The 17,021-nt window shown below is 45.5% G+C and overlaps 1 protein-coding gene across 1 annotated transcript in view; it reads left to right on the top strand.

The window, feature by feature from the left end:
- The first annotated feature begins 143 nt into the window (after window positions 1–143).
- The window catches only part of LOC135464676 (mucin-2-like), a 52,705-nt gene continuing 35,827 nt past the window's right edge, over window positions 144–17,021 (top strand). Inside the window, exons 1-7 of the mRNA XM_064742169.1 lie at window positions 144–215; window positions 2,810–2,985; window positions 5,156–5,492; window positions 5,747–5,922; window positions 6,668–6,798; window positions 12,400–13,087; window positions 15,101–16,089. Coding sequence (XP_064598239.1) covers window positions 144–215; window positions 2,810–2,985; window positions 5,156–5,492; window positions 5,747–5,922; window positions 6,668–6,798; window positions 12,400–13,087; window positions 15,101–16,089 — 2,569 coding nt within the window. The remainder of the gene's footprint in view (window positions 216–2,809; window positions 2,986–5,155; window positions 5,493–5,746; window positions 5,923–6,667; window positions 6,799–12,399; window positions 13,088–15,100; window positions 16,090–17,021) is intronic.

The raw sequence follows: 17,021 nt of genomic DNA, 5'->3' as shown, positions 1-17,021 counted from the left end.
CAACAGAAACTACAACGCTGTCAGTCCACAGTACAGATACAACAACAGCACCAGTAGCAACTGTAAGTGTAGCATCCACACAATCACCACCCTCTACAAGCACTTCTGATGTAACTGTCAGTGTTACAACAACTGGTCCTAGTATGTCTACAACCACAGAAAGTACAACGCTTTCAGTCCACAGTACAGATACAACAACTGCACCAGTAGCAACTGTAAGTGTACCATCCACACAATCACCACCCTCTACAAGTACTTCTGATGTAACTGCCAGTGTTACAACAACTGGTCCTGGTCCAATCTCTATAACCAGAGAAACTATAACGCCGTTAGTCCACAGTACAGATACAACAACGGCACCAGTAGCAACTTCGAGTGTGGCATCCACACAATCAGCACCTTCAACAATTACTTCTCATGTAACTGCCAGTGCTACAACAACCGGCCCTAGTATCTCTACAACAGAAACCACAACGCCATCAGTGCACAGTACAGATTCGACAACAGCACAAGTGGCAACTTCGAGTAGTAGAACAACTGGCACTAGTATCTCTGAAACAATAGGACCTACAGCGGCTTCAGTCCATAGTACAGATACAACAGCGGCCGCAGTAACAACTTCGACTGTAGCTTCCACACAAACATCACCTTCAACAAGTACTTCTGATGTAACTCCCAGTGCTACAACAACCGACCTTAGTATCTCTACAACCACAGAAAGTACAACGCTTTCAGTCCACAGTACAGATACAACAGCACCAGTAGCAACTGTAAGTGTAGCATCCACACAATCATTACCTTCTACAAGTACTTCTGATGTAACTGCCAGTGCTACAACAACTGGTCCTAGTATCTCTATAACGAGAGAAACTACAACGCCGTTAGTCCACAGTACAGATACAACAACGGCACCAGTAGCAACTTCGAGTGTGGCATCCACACAATCACCACCTTCAACAAGTACTTCTGATGTAACTCCCAGTGCTACAACAACTGGTCCTAGTATCTCTACAACAACAGAAACTACAACGCTGTCAGTCCACAGTACAGGTTCGACAACAGCACAAGTGACAACTTCGAGTAGTAGAACAACTGGCACTAGTATCTCTAAAACAATAGGACCTACAGCGGCTTCAGTCCATAGTACAGATACAACAGCGGCACCAGTAGCAACTTCGAGTGTAGCTTCCACACAAACATCACCTTCAACAAGTACTTCTGATGTAACTCCCAGTGCTACAACAACCGGCCATACTATCTCTACAACCACAGAAAGTACAACGCTTTCAGTCCACAGTACAGATACAACAACAGCACCAGTAGCAACTGTAAGTGTACCATCCACACAATCACCACCCTCTACAAGTACTTCTGATGTAACTGCCAGTGTTACAACAACTGGTCCTAGTATCTCTATAACCAGAGAAACTACAACGCCGTTAGTCCACAGTACAGATACAACAACGGCACCAGTAGCAACTTTGAGTGTGGCATCCACACAATCACCACCTTCAACAATTACTTCTCATGTAACTCCCAGTGCTACAACAACCGGCCCTAGTATTTCTACAACAACAGAAACCACAACGCCATCAGTCCACAGTACAGATTCGACAACAGCACAAGTGGCAACTTCGAGTAGTAGAACAACTGGCACTAGTATCTCTGAAACAATAGGAACTACAGCGGCTTCAGTCCACAGTACAGATACAACAGCGGCACCAGTTGCAACTTCGACTGTAGCTTCCACACAAACATCACCTTCAACAAGTACTTCTGATGTAACTCCCAGTGCTACAACAACCGGCCTTAGTATCTCTACAACCACAGAAAGTACAACGCTTTCAGTCCACAGTACAGATACAACAACAGCACCAGTAGCAACTGTAAGTGTAGCATCCACACAATCACCACCCTCTACAAGTACTTCTGATGTAACTGCCAGTGCTACAACAACTGGTCCTAGTATCTCTATAACCAGAGAAACTACAACGCCATCAGTCCACACTACAGATACAACAACAGGAGCATTACCAACTTCGAGTGTAACATCCACACAATCACCACCTTCAACAAGTACTTCTGATGTAACTCCCAGTGCTACAACAACCGGCCATAGTATCTCTACAACAACAGAAACTACAACGCCATCAGTCCACAGTACAGATACAACAACAGGACCAGTAGCAACTGTAAGTGTAGCATCCACACAATCACCACTCTCTACAAGTACTTCTGATGTAACTGCCAGTGCTACAACAACTGGTCCTAGTATCTCTATAACCAGACAAACTACAGCGCCGTTAGTCCAAAGTACAGATACAACAACGGCACCAGTAGCAACTTCGAGTGTGGCATCCACACAATCACCACCTTCAACAATTACTTCTCATGTAACTGCCAGTGCTACAACAACCGGCCCTAGTATCTCTACAACAACAGAAACCACAACGCCATCAGTCCACAGTACAGATTCGACAACAGCACAAGTGACAACTTCGAGTAGTAGAACAACTGGCACTAGTATCTCTGAAACAATAGGAACTACAGCGGCTTCAGTCCATAGTACAGGTACAACAGCGGCACCAGTAGCAACTTCGACTGTAGCTTCCACACAAACATCACCTTCAACAAGTACTTCTCATGTAACTCCCAGTGCTACAACAACCGGCCTTAGTATCTCTACAAGCACAGAAAGTACAACGCCGTTAGTCCACAGTACAGATACAACAACAGCACCAGTAGCAACTGTAAGTGTACCATCCACACAATCACCACCCTCTACAAGTATTTCTGATGTATCTGCCAGTGCTACAACAACTGGTCCTGGTCCAATCTCTATAACCAGAGAAACTACAACGCCGTTAGTCCACAGTACAGATACAACAACGGCACGAGTAGCAACTTCGAGTGTGGCATCCACACAATCACCGCCTTCAACAATTACTTCTCATGTAACTCCCAGTGCTACAACAACCGGCCCTAGTATCTCTACAACAACAGAAACTACAACGCTGTCATTCCACAGTACAGATACAACAACAGCACCAGTAGCAACTGTAAGTGTAGCATCCACACAATCACCACCCTCTACAAGTACTTCTGATGTAACTGCCAGTGTTACAACAACTGGTCCTAGTATCTCTGCAACCACAGAAAGTACAAGGCTTTCAGTCCACAGTACAGATACAACAACTGCACCAGTAGCAACTGTAAGTGTACCATCCACACAATCACCACCCTCTACAAGTACTTCTGATGTAACTGCCAGTGTTACAACAACTGGTCCTAGTATCTCTATAACCAGAGAAACTACAACGCCGTTAGTCCACAGTACAGATACAACAACGGCACCAGTAGCAACTTTGAGTGTGGCATCCACACAATCACCACCTTCAACAATTACTTCTCATGTAACTCCCAGTGCTACAACAACCGGCCCTAGTATTTCTACAACAACAGAAACCACAACGCCATCAGTCCACAGTACAGATTCGACAACAGCACAAGTGGCAACTTCGAGTAGTAGAACAACTGGCACTAGTATCTCTGAAACAATAGGAACTACAGCGGCTTCAGTCCACAGTACAGATACAACAGCGGCACCAGTTGCAACTTCGACTGTAGCTTCCACACAAACATCACCTTCAACAAGTACTTCTGATGTAACTCCCAGTGCTACAACAACCGGCCTTAGTATCTCTACAACCACAGAAAGTACAACGCTTTCAGTCCACAGTACAGATACAACAACAGCACCAGTAGCAACTGTAAGTGTAGCATCCACACAATCACCACCCTCTACAAGTACTTCTGATGTAACTGCCAGTGCTACAACAACTGGTCCTAGTATCTCTATAACCAGAGAAACTACAACGCCATCAGTCCACACTACAGATACAACAACAGGAGCATTACCAACTTCGAGTGTAACATCCACACAATCACCACCTTCAACAAGTACTTCTGATGTAACTCCCAGTGCTACAACAACCGGCAATAGTATCTCTACAACAACAGAAACTACAACGCCATCGGTCCACAGTACAGATACAACAACAGGACCAGTAGCAACTGTAAGTGTAGCATCCACACAATCACCACTCTCTACAAGTACTTCTGATGTAACTGCCAGTGCTACAACAACTGGTCCTAGTATCTCTATAACCAGACAAACTACAGCGCCGTTAGTCCACAGTACAGATACAACAACGGCACCAGTAGCAACTTCGAGTGTGGCATCCACACAATCACCACCTTCAACAATTACTTCTCATGTAACTGTCAGTGCTACAACAACCGGCCCTAGTATCTCTACAACAACAGAAACCACAACGCCATCAGTCCACAGTACAGATTCGACAACAGCACAAGTGACAACTTCGAGTAGTAGAACAACTGGCACTAGTATCTCTGAAACAATAGGAACTACAGCGGCTTCAGTCCATAGTACAGGTACAACAGCGGCACCAGTAGCAACTTCGACTGTAGCTTCCACACAAACATCACCTTCAACAAGTACTTCTCATGTAACTCCCAGTGCTACAACAACCGGCCTTAGTATCTCTACAACCACAGAAAGTACAACGCTTTCAGTCCACAGTACAGATACAACAACAGCACCAGTAGCAACTGTAAGTGTACCATCCACACAATCACCACCCTCTACAAGTACTTCTGATGTATCTGCCAGTGCTACAACAACTGGTCCTGGTCCAATCTCTATAACCAGAGAAACTACAACGCCGTTAGTCCACAGTACAGATACAACAACGGCACGAGTAGCAACTTCGAGTGTGGCATCCACACAATCACCGCCTTCAACAATTACTTCTCATGTAACTCCCAGTGCTACAATAACCGGCCCTAGTATCTCTACAACAACAGAAACTACAACGCTGTCATTCCACAGTACAGATACAACAACAGCACCAGTAGCAACTGTAAGTGTAGCATCCATACAATCACCACCCTCTACAAGTACTTCTGATGTAACTGCCAGTGTTACAACAACTGGTCCAAGTATCTCTGCAACCAGAGAAAGTACAAGGCTTTCAGTCCACAGTACAGATACAACAACTGCACCAGTAGCAACTGTAAGTGTACCATCCACACAATCACCACCCTCTACAAGTACTTCTGATGTAACTGCCAGTGTTACAACAACTGGTCCTGGTCCAATCTCTATAACCAGAGAAACTACAACGCCGTTAATCCACAGTACAGATACAACAACGGCACCAGTAGCAACTTCGAGTGTGGCATCCACACAATCACCACCTTCAACAATTACTTCTCATGTAACTGCCAGTGCTACAACAACCAGCCCTAGTATCTCTACAACAGAAACCACATCGCCATCAGTCCACAGTACAGATTCGACAACAGCACAAGTGACAACTTCGAGTAGTAGAACAACTGGCACTAGTATCTCTGAAACAATAGGACCTACAGCGGCTTCAGTCCATAGTACAGATACAACAGCGGCCCCAGTAACAACTTCGACTGTAGCTTCCACACAAACATCACCTTCAACAAGTACTTCTGATGTAACTCCCAGTGCTACAACAACCGACCTTAGTATCTCTACAACCACAGAAAGTACAACGCTTTCAGTCCACAGTACAGATACAACAGCACCAGTAGCAACTGTAAGTGTAGCATCCACACAATCATCACCTTCTACAAGTACTTCTGATGTAACTGCCAGTGCTACAACAACTGGTCCTAGTATTTCTATAACCAGAGAAACTACAACGCCGTTAGTCCACAGTACAGATACAACAACGGCACGAGTAGCAACTTCGAGTGTGGCATCCACACAATCACCACCTTCAACAATTACTTCTCATGTAACTGCCAGTGCTACAACAACCGGCCCTACTATCTCTACAACAGAAACCACAACGCCATCAGTCCACAGTACAGATTCGACAACAGCACAAGTGACAACTTCGAGTAGTAGAACAACTGACACTAGTATCTCTGAAACAATAGGACCTACAGCGGCTTCAGTCCATAGTACAGATACAACAGCGTCCTCAGTAACAACTTCGACTGTAGCTTCCACACAAACATCACCTTCAACAAGTACTTCTGATGTAACTCCCAGTGCTACAACAACCGATCTTAGTATCTCTACAACCACAGAAAGTACAACGCTTTCAGTCCACAGTACAGATACAACAGCACCAGTAGCAACTGTAAGTGTAGCATCCACACAATCATCACCTTCTACAAGTACTTCTGATGTAACTGCCAGTGCTACAACAACTGGTCCTAGTATCTCTATAACCAGAGAAACTACAACGCCGTTAGTCCACAGTACAGATACAACAACGGCACGAGTAGCAACTTCGAGTGTGGCATCCACACAATCACCACCTTCAACAATTACTTCTCACATAACTCCCAGTGCTACAACAACCGGCCCTAGTATTTCTACAACAACAGAAACCACAACGCCATCAGTCCACAGTACAGATTCGACAACAGCACAAGTGACAACTTCGAGTAGTAGAACAACTGGCACTAGTATCTCTGAAACAATAGGAACTACAGCGGCTTCAGTCCACAGTACAGATACAACAGCGGCACCAGTAGCAACTTCGACTGTAGCTTCCACACAAACATCACCTTCAACAAGTACTTCTGATGTAACTCCCAGTGCTACAACAACTGATCCTAGTATCTCTACAACCACAGAAACTACAACGCTTTCAGTCCACAGTTCAGATACAACAACAGCACCAGTAGCAACTGTAAGTGTAGCATCCACACAATCACCACCCTCTACAAGTACTTCTGATGTAACTGCCAGTGTTACAACAACTGGTCCTAGTATCTCTATAACCAGAGAAACTACAACGCCGTTAGTCCACAGTACAGATACAACAACGGCACGAGTAGCAACTTCGAGTGTGGCATCCACACAGTCACCACCTTCAACAATTACTTCTCATGTAACTGCCAGTGCTACAACAACCGGCCCTAGTATTTCTACAACAACAGAAACCACAACGCCATCAGTCCACAGTACCGATTCAACAACAGCACAAGTGACAACTTCGAGTAGTAGAGCAACTGGCACTAGTATCTCTGAAACAATAGGACCTACAGCGGCTTCAGCCCATAGTACAGATACAACAGTGGCACCAGTAGCAACTTCGACTGTAGCTTCCACACAATCACCACCCTCTACAAGTACTTCTGATGTAACTCCAGGTGACCCTAGTATCAGCACAACGACAGGAACTACATCTGCAACGTCTGGTCTAAGTCCGACAACCTCATCACCTTTCACAAGTACGTCTGTAACTCCAAGTACAAGCACCAGTAGCCCAACTGTCAGCATAGCAAGAGAAACAACAACGCCAACGTCAGTGCCGAGCATAACTTCAAGTGTAGCATCTACACAAGCATTGCCTTCTACAAGTACTTCTGGTGTACCTCCCAGTGCTACCAACACTGGCCCAAGTATTAGCACAACGACAGCAAATACAGCAACTGGAACTACGACACCATCATCAGTGCAGAGTACAACTTCAACTCTACCATCTACACAAGCATTGCCTTCTACAGCTGCTTCTGCTGTAACTCCGAGTGCTACTACCACTGGCCCTAGTATCAGCACAACAACAGGAACTACATCTGTGACGTCTGGTCTAAGTACGACGACTTTATCACCTTTTACAAGTACCTCTGTTGTAACTCCGAGTGCAAGCATTAGTAGCCCAACTGTCAGCACAGCAACAGAAACAACAACGGCAACATCAGTGTCGAGCACAACTTCTACTGTAGCATCTACACAATCATTCCTTTCTACAAGTACTTCTGGTGTACCTCCCAGTGCTACCAACACTGGTCCAAGTAGTGTTGGCCCAAGTATTAGCACAACGACACCGAGTACAACAACTGGAACTACAACAGCTGGAACTACAAGTACCTCTGCTGTAACTCCGAGTGCAAGCACCAGTAGCCCGACTGTTAGCACAGCAACAGAAACAACAACGCCACCGTCCGTGCAGAGTACAACAACTTCAAGTGTAGCCTCTACAGAAGCATTGCCTTCTACAAGTACTTCTGGTGGACCTCCCAGTGCTACCAACACTGGCCCAAGTATTAGCACAACTACAGCAAATACAGCATCTGGAACTACAACAGCTGAAACTACCACACCATCATCTGTGCAGAGTACAAGTTCAACTATACCATCTACACAATCATTGCCTTTAACAAGTAATTTTGCTGTAACTCCAGGTGACCCTAGTATCAGCACAACGACAGGAACTACATCTGCAACGTCTGGTCTAAATCCGACAACTTCATCACCTTTCACAAGTACGTCTGTAACTCCAAGTACAAGCACCAGTAGCCCAACTGTCAGCATAGCAACAGAAACAACATCGCCAATGTCAGTGCCGAGCATAACTTCAAGTGTAGCATCTACACAAGCATTGCCTTCTACAAGTACTTCTGGTGTACCTCCCAGTGCTACCAACACTGGCCCAAGTATTAGCACAACGACAGCAAATATAGCAACTGGAACTACGACACCATCATCAGTGCAGAGTACAACTTTAACTCTCCCATCTACACAAGCATTGCCTTCTACAAGTGCTTCTGCTGTAACTCCAAGTGCTACTACCACTGGCCCTAGTATCAGCACAACAACAGGGACTACATCTGTAACGTCTGGTCTAAGTACGACGACTTCATCACCTTTAACAAGTACCTCTGGTGTATCTCCGAGTGCAAGCATTAGTAGCCAAACTGTCAGCACAGCAACAGAAACAACAACGGCAACATCAGTGTCAAGCACAACTTCTAGTGTAGCATCTACACAATCATTCCTTTCTACAAGTACTTCTGGTGTACCTCCCAGTGCTACCAACACTGGTCCAAGTAGTGTTGGCCCAAGTATTAGCACAACGACACCGAGTACAACAACTGGAACTACAACAGCTGGAACTACAAGTACCTCTGCTGTAACTCCGAGTGCAAGCACCAGTAGCCCGACTGTCAGCACAGCAACAGAAACAACAACGCCAACGTCCGTGCAGAGTACAACAACTTCAAGTGTAGCCTCTACACAAACATTGCCTTCTACAAGTACTTCTGGTGGACCTCCCAGTGCTACCAACACTGGCCCAAGTATTAGCACAACTACAGCAAATACAGCATCTGGAACTACAACAGCTGAGACTACCACACCATCATCTGTGCAGAGTACAACTTCAACTGTACCAACTACACAATCATTGCCTTTAACAAGTAATTTTGCTGTAACTCCAGGTGACCCTAGTATCAGCACAACGACAGGAACTACATCTGCAACGTCTGGTCTAAGTCCGACAACTTCATCACCTTTCACAAGTACGTCTGTAACTCCAAGTACAAGCACCAGTAGCCCAACTGTCAGCATAGCAACAGAAACAACAAGGCCAACGTCAGTGCCGAGCATAACTTCAAGTGTAGCATCTACACAAGCATTGCCTTCTACAAGTACTTCTGGTGTACCTCCCAGTGCTACCAACACTGGCCCAAGTATTAGCACAACGACAGCAAATACAGCAACTGGAACTACGACACCATCATCAGTGCAGAGTACAACTTCAACTCTACCATCTACACAAGCATTGCCTTATACAAGTGCTTCTGCTGTAACTCCGAGTGCTACTACCACTGGCCCTAGTATTAGCACAACAACAGGAACTACATCTGTAACGTCTGGTCTAAGTACGACGACTTCATCACCTTTTATAAGTACCTCTGGTGTAACTCCGAGTGCAAGCATTAGTAGCCCAACTGTCAGCACAGCAACAGAAACAACAACGGCAACATCAGTGTCAAGCACAACTTCTAGTGTAGCATCTACACAATCATTCCTTTCTACAAGTACTTCTGGTGTACCTCCCAGTGCTACCAACACTGGTCCAAGTAGTGTTGGCCCAAGTATTAGCACAACGACACCGAGTACAACAACTGGAACTACAACAGCTGGAACTACAAGTACCTCTGCTGTAACTCCGAGTGCAAGCACCAGTAGCCCGACTGTCAGCACAGCAACAGAAACAACAACGCCAACGTCCGTGCAGAGTACAACAACTTCAAGTGTAGCCTCTACACAAACATTGCCTTCTACAAGTACTTCTGGTGGACCTCCCAGTGCTACCAACACTGGCCCAAGTATTAGCACAACTACAGCAAATACAGCATCTGGAACTACAACAGCTGAGACTACCACACCATCATCTGTGCAGAGTACAACTTCAACTGTACCATCTACACAATCATTGCCTTTAACAAGTAATTTTGCTGTAACTCCAGGTGACCCTAGTATCAGCACAACGACAGGAACTACATCTGCAACGTCTGGTCTAAGTCCGACAACTTCATCACCTTTCACAAGTACGTCTGTAACTCCAAGTACAAGCACCAGTAGCCCAACTGTCAGCATAGCAACAGAAACAACAAGGCCAACGTCAGTGCCGAGCATAACTTCAAGTGTAGCATCTACACAAGCATTGCCTTCTACAAGTACTTCTGGTGTACCTCCCAGTGCTACCAACACTGGCCCAAGTATTAGCACAACGACAGCAAATACAGCAACTGGAACTACTACACCATCATCAGTGCAGAGTACAACTTCAACTCTACCATCTACACAAGCATTGCCTTCTACAAGTGCTTCTGCTGTAACTCCGAGTGCTACTACCACTGGCCCTAGTATTAGCACAACAACAGGAACTACATCTGTAACGTCTGGTCTAAGTACGACGACTTCATCACCTTTTACAAGTACCTCTGGTGTAACTCCGAGTGCAAGCATTAGTAGCCCAACTGTCAGCACAGCAACAGAAACAACAACGGCAACATCAGTGTCGAGCACAACTTCAAGTGTAGCATCTACACTATCATTCCTTTCTACAAGTACTTCTGGTGTACCTCCCAGTGCTACCAACACTGGTCCAAGTAGTGTTGGCCCAGGTATTAGCACAACGACACCGACTACAACAACTGGAAATACAACAGCTGGAACTATAAGTACCTCTGCTGTAACTCCAAGTACAAGCACCAGTAGCCCAACTGTCAGCATAGCAACAGAAACAACAACGCCAACGTCAGTGCAGAGTACAACAACTTCAAGTTTAGCCTCTACACAAACATTGCCTTTTACAAGTACTTCTGGTGGACCTCCCAGTGCTACCAACACTGGCCCAAGTATTAGCACAACTACAGCAAATACAGCATCTAGAACTACAACAGCTGAAACTACCACACCATCATCTGTACAGAGTACAACGTCAACTGTACCATCTACACAATCATTGCCTTTAACAAGTAATTTTGCTGTAACTCCAGGTGACCCTAGTATCAGCACAACGACAGGAACTACATCTGCAACGTCTGGTTTAACTCCGACAACTTCATCACCTTTCACAAGTACATCTGTAACTCCAAGTACAAGCACCAGTAGCCCAACTGTCAGCATAGCAACAGAAACAACAACGCCAACGTCAGTGCCGAGCATAACTTCAAGTGTAGCATCTACACAAGCATTGCCTTCTACAAGTACTTCTGGTGTACCTCCCAGTGCTACCAACACTGGCCCAAGTATTAGCACAACGACAGCAAATACAGCAACTGGAACTACAACACCATCATCAGTGCAGAGTACAACTTCAACTCTACCATCTACACAAGCATTGCCTTCTACAAGTGCTTCTGCTGTAACTCCGAGTGCTACTACCACTGGCCCTAGTATCAGCACAACAACAGGGACTACATCTGTGACGTCTGGTCTAAGTACGACGACTTCATCACCTTTAACAAGTACCTCTGGTGTAACTCCGAGTGCAAGCATTAGTAGCCCAACTGTCAGCACAGCAACAGAAACAACAACGGCAACATCAGTGTCAAGCACAACTTCTAGTGTAGCATCTACACAATCATTCCTTTCTACAAGTACTTCTGGTGTACCTCCCAGTGCTACCAACACTGGTCCAAGTAGTGTTGGCCCAAGTATTAGCACAACGACACCAAGTACAACAACTGGAACTACAACAGCTGGAGCTACAAGTACCTCTGCTGTAACTCCGAGTGCAAGCACCAGTAGCCCGACTGTCAGCACAGCAACAGAAACAACAACGCCAACGTCCGTGCAGAGTACAACAACTTCAAGTGTAGTCTCTACACAAGCATTACCTTCTACAAGTACTTCTGGTGGACCTCCCAGTGCTACCAACACTGGCCCAAGTATTAGCACAACTACAGCAAATACAGCATCTGGAACTACAACAGCTGAGACTACCACACCATCATCTGTGCAGAGTACAACTTTAACTGTACCATCTACACAATCATTGCCTTTAACAAGTAATTTTGCTGTAACTCCAGGTGACCCTAGTATCAGCACAACGACAGGAACTACATCTGTGACGTCTGGTCTTAGTACGACGACTTCATCACCTTTAACAAGTACCTCTGGTGTAACTCCGAGTGCAAGCATTAGTAGCCCAACTGTCAGCACAGCAACAGAAACAACAACGGCAACATCAGTGTCAAGCACAACTTCTAGTGTAGCATCTACACAATCATTCCTTTCTACAAGTACTTCTGGTGTACCTCCCAGTGCTACCAACACTGGTCCAAGTAGCGTTGGCCCAAGTATTAGCACAACGACACCGAGTACAACAACTGGAACTACAATAGCTGGAACTATAAGTACCTCTGCTGTAACTCCAAGTGCAAGCACCAGTAGCCCGACTGTCAGCACAGCAACAGAAACAACAACGCCAACGTCCGTGCAGAGTACAACCACTTCAAGTGTAGCCTCTACACAAACATTGCCTTCTACAAGTACTTCTGGTGGACCTCCCAGTGCTACCAACACTGGCCCAAGTATTAGCACAACTACAGCAAATACAGCATCTGGAACTACAACAGCTGAAACTACCACACCATCATCTGTGCAAAGTACAACTTCAACTGTACCATCTACACAATCATTGCCTTTAACAAGTAATTTTGCTGTAACTTCAGGTGACCCTAGTATCAGCACAACGACAGGAACTACATCTGCAACGTCTGGTCTAACTGCGACAACTTCATCACCTTTCACAAGTACATCTGTAACTCCAAGTACAAGCACCAGTAGCCCAACTGTCAGCATAGCAACAGAAACAACAACGCCAACGTCAGTGCAGAGTACAACAACTTCAAGTTTAGCCTCTACACAAACATTGCCTTTTACAAGTACTTCTGATGGACCTCCCAGTGCTACCAACACTGGCCCAAGTATTAGCACAACTACAGCAAATACAGCATCTAGAACTACAAGAGCTGAAACTACCACACCATCATCTGTACAGAGTTCAACGTCAACTGTACCATCTACACAATCATTGCCTTTAACAAGTAATTTTGCTGTAACTCCAGGTGACCCTAGTATCAGCACAACGACAGGAACTACATCTGCAACGTCTGGTTTAACTCCGACAACTTCATCACCTTTCACAAGTACATCTGTAACTCCAAGTACAAGCACCAGTAGCCCAACTGTCAGCATAGCAACAGAAACAACAACGCCAACGTCAGTGCCGAGCATAACTTCAAGTGTAGCATCTACACAAGCATTGCCTTCTACAAGTACTTCTGGTGTACCTCCCAGTGCTACCAACACTGGCCCAAGTATTAGCACAACGACAGCAAATACAGCAACTGGAACTACGACACCATCATCAGTGCAGAGTACAACTTCAACTGTACCATCTACACAAGCATTGCCTTCTACAGCTGCTTCTGCTGTAACTCCGAGTGCTACTACCACTGGCCCTAGTATCAGCACAACAACAGGGACTACATCTGTAACGTCTGGTCTAACTACGACGACATTATCACCTTTAACAAGTACCTCTGGTGTAACTCCGAGTGCAAGCATTAGTAGCCCAACTGTCAGCACAGCAACAAAAACAACAACGGCAACATCAGTGTCGAGCACAACTTCTAGTGTAGCATCTACACAATCATTCCTTTCTACAAGTACTTCTGGTGTACCTCCCAGTGCTACCAACACTGGTCCAAGTAGCGTTGGCCCAAGTATTAGCACAACGACACCGAGTACAACAACTGGAACTACAACAGCTGGAACTATAAGTACCTCTGCTGTAACTCCAAGTACAAGCACCAGTAGCCCAACTGTCAGCATAGCAACAGAAACAACAACGCCAACGTCAGTGCAGAGTACAACAACTTCAAGTTTAGCCTCTACACAAACATTGCCTTTTACAAGTACTTCTGGTGGACCTCCCAGTGCTACCAACACTGGCCCAAGTATTAGCACAACTACAGCAAATACAGCATCTAGAACTACAACAGCTGAAACTACCACACCATCATCTGTACAGAGTACAACGTCAACTGTACCATCTACACAATCATTGCCTTTAACAAGTAATTTTGCTGTAACTCCAGGTGACCCTAGTATCAGCACAACGACAGGAACTACATCTGCAACATCTGGTTTAACTCCGACAACTTCATCACCTTTCACAAGTACATCTGTAACTCCAAGTACAAGCACCAGTAGCCCAACTGTCAGCATAGCAACAGAAACAACAACGCCAACGTCAGTGCCGAGCATAACTTCAAGTGTAGCATCTACACAAGCATTGCCTTCTACAAGTACTTCTGGTGTACCTCCCAGTGCTACCAACACTGGCCCAAGTATTAGCACAACGACAGCAAATACAGCAACTGGAACTACGACACCATCATCAGTGCAGAGTACAACTTCAACTCTACCATCTACACAAGCATTGCCTTCTACAAGTGCTTCTGCTGTAACTCCGAGTGCTACTACCACTGGCCCTAGTATCAGCACAACAACAGGGACTACATCTGTGACGTCTGGTCTAAGTACGACGACTTCATCACCTTTAACAAGTACCTCTGGTGTAACTCCGAGTGCAAGCATTAGTAGCCCAACTGTCAGCACAGCAACAGAAACAACAACGGCAACATCAGTGTCAAGCACAACTTCTAGTGTAGCATCTACACAATCATTCCTTTCTACAAGTACTTCTGGTGTACCTCCCAGTGCTACCAACACTGGTCCACGTAGTGTTGGCCCAAGTATTAGCACAACGACACCAAGTACAACAACTGGAACTACAACAGCTGGAACTACAAGTACCTCTGCTGTAACTCCGAGTGCAAGCACCAGTAGCCCGACTGTCAGCACAGCAACAGAAACAACAACGCCAACGTCCGTGCAGAGTACAACAACTTCAAGTGTAGTCTCTACACAAGCATTACCTTCTACAAGTACTTCTGGTGGACCTCCCAGTGCTACCAACACTGGCCCAAGTATTAGCACAACTACAGCAAATACAGCATCTGGAACTACAACAGCTGAGACTACCACACCATCATCTGTGCAGAGTACAACTTTAACTGTACCATCTACACAATCATTGCCTTTAACAAGTAATTTTGCTGTAACTCCAGGTGACCCTAGTATCAGCACAACGACAGGAACTACATCTGTGACGTCTGGTCTTAGTACGACGACTTCATCACCTTTAACAAGTACCTCTGGTGTAACTCCGAGTGCAAGCATTAGTAGCCCAACTGTCAGCACAGCAACAGAAACAACAACGGCAACATCAGTGTCAAGCACAACTTCTAGTGTAGCATCTACACAATCATTCCTTTTTACAAGTACTTCTGGTGTACCTCCCAGTGCTACCAACAGTGGTCCAAGTAGCGTTGGCCCAAGTATTAGCACAACGACACCGAGTACAACAACTGGAACTACAACAGCTGGAACTATAAGTACCTCTGCTGTAACTCCAAGTGCAAGCACCAGTAGCCCGACTGTCAGCACAGCAACAGAAACAACAACGCCAACGTCCGTGCAGAGTACAACCACTTCAAGTGTAGCCTCTACACAAACATTGCCTTCTACAAGTACTTCTGGTGGACCTCCCAGTGCTACCAACACTGGCCCAAGTATTAGCACAACTACAGCAAATACAGCATCTGGAACTACAACAGCTGAAACTACCACACCATCATCTGTGCAAAGTACAACTTCAACTGTACCATCTACACAATCATTGCCTTTAACAAGTAATTTTGCTGTAACTTCAGGTGACCCTAGTATCAGCACAACGACAGGAACTACATCTGCAACGTCTGGTCTAACTGCGACAACTTCATCACCTTTCACAAGTACATCTGTAACTCCAAGTACAAGCACCAGTAGCCCAACTGTCAGCATAGCAACAGAAACAACAACGCCAACGTCAGTGCAGAGTACAACAACTTCAAGTTTAGCCTCTACACAAATATTGCCTTTTACAAGTACTTCTGATGGACCTCCCAGTGCTACCAACACTGGCCCAAGTATTAGCACAACTACAGCAAATACAGCATCTAGAACTACAAGAGCTGAAACTACCACACCATCATCTGTACAGAGTTCAACGTCAACTGTACCATCTACACAATCATTGCCTTTAACAAGTAATTTTGCTGTAACTCCAGGTGACCCTAGTATCAGCACAACGACAGGAACTACATCTGCAACGTCTGGTTTAACTCCGACAACTTCATCACCTTTCACAAGTACATCTGTAACTCCAAGTACAAGCACCAGTAGCCCAACTGTCAGCATAGCAACAGAAACAACAACGCCAACGTCAGTGCCGAGCATAACTTCAAGTGTAGCATCTACACAAGCATTGCCTTCTACAAGTACTTCTGGTGTACCTCCCAGTGCTACCAACACTGGCCCAAGTATTAGCACAACGACAGCAAATACAGCAACTGGAACTACGACACCATCATCAGTGCAGAGTACAACTTCAACTGTACCATCTACACAAGCATTGCCTTCTACAGCTGCTTCTGCTGTAACTCCGAGTGCTACTACCACTGGCCCTAGTATCAGCACAACAACAGGGACTACATCTGTAACGTCTGGTCTAAGTACGACGACTTCATCACCTTTAACA

This window comes from Liolophura sinensis, chromosome 1 (genome assembly GCF_032854445.1).
Source record: "Liolophura sinensis isolate JHLJ2023 chromosome 1, CUHK_Ljap_v2, whole genome shotgun sequence".
NCBI classification, from domain to species: domain Eukaryota; kingdom Metazoa; phylum Mollusca; class Polyplacophora; order Chitonida; family Chitonidae; genus Liolophura; species Liolophura sinensis.
The sequence above is the reverse complement of the archived record's forward strand: the minus strand, read 5'-3'. Positions and strand labels throughout refer to the sequence as shown.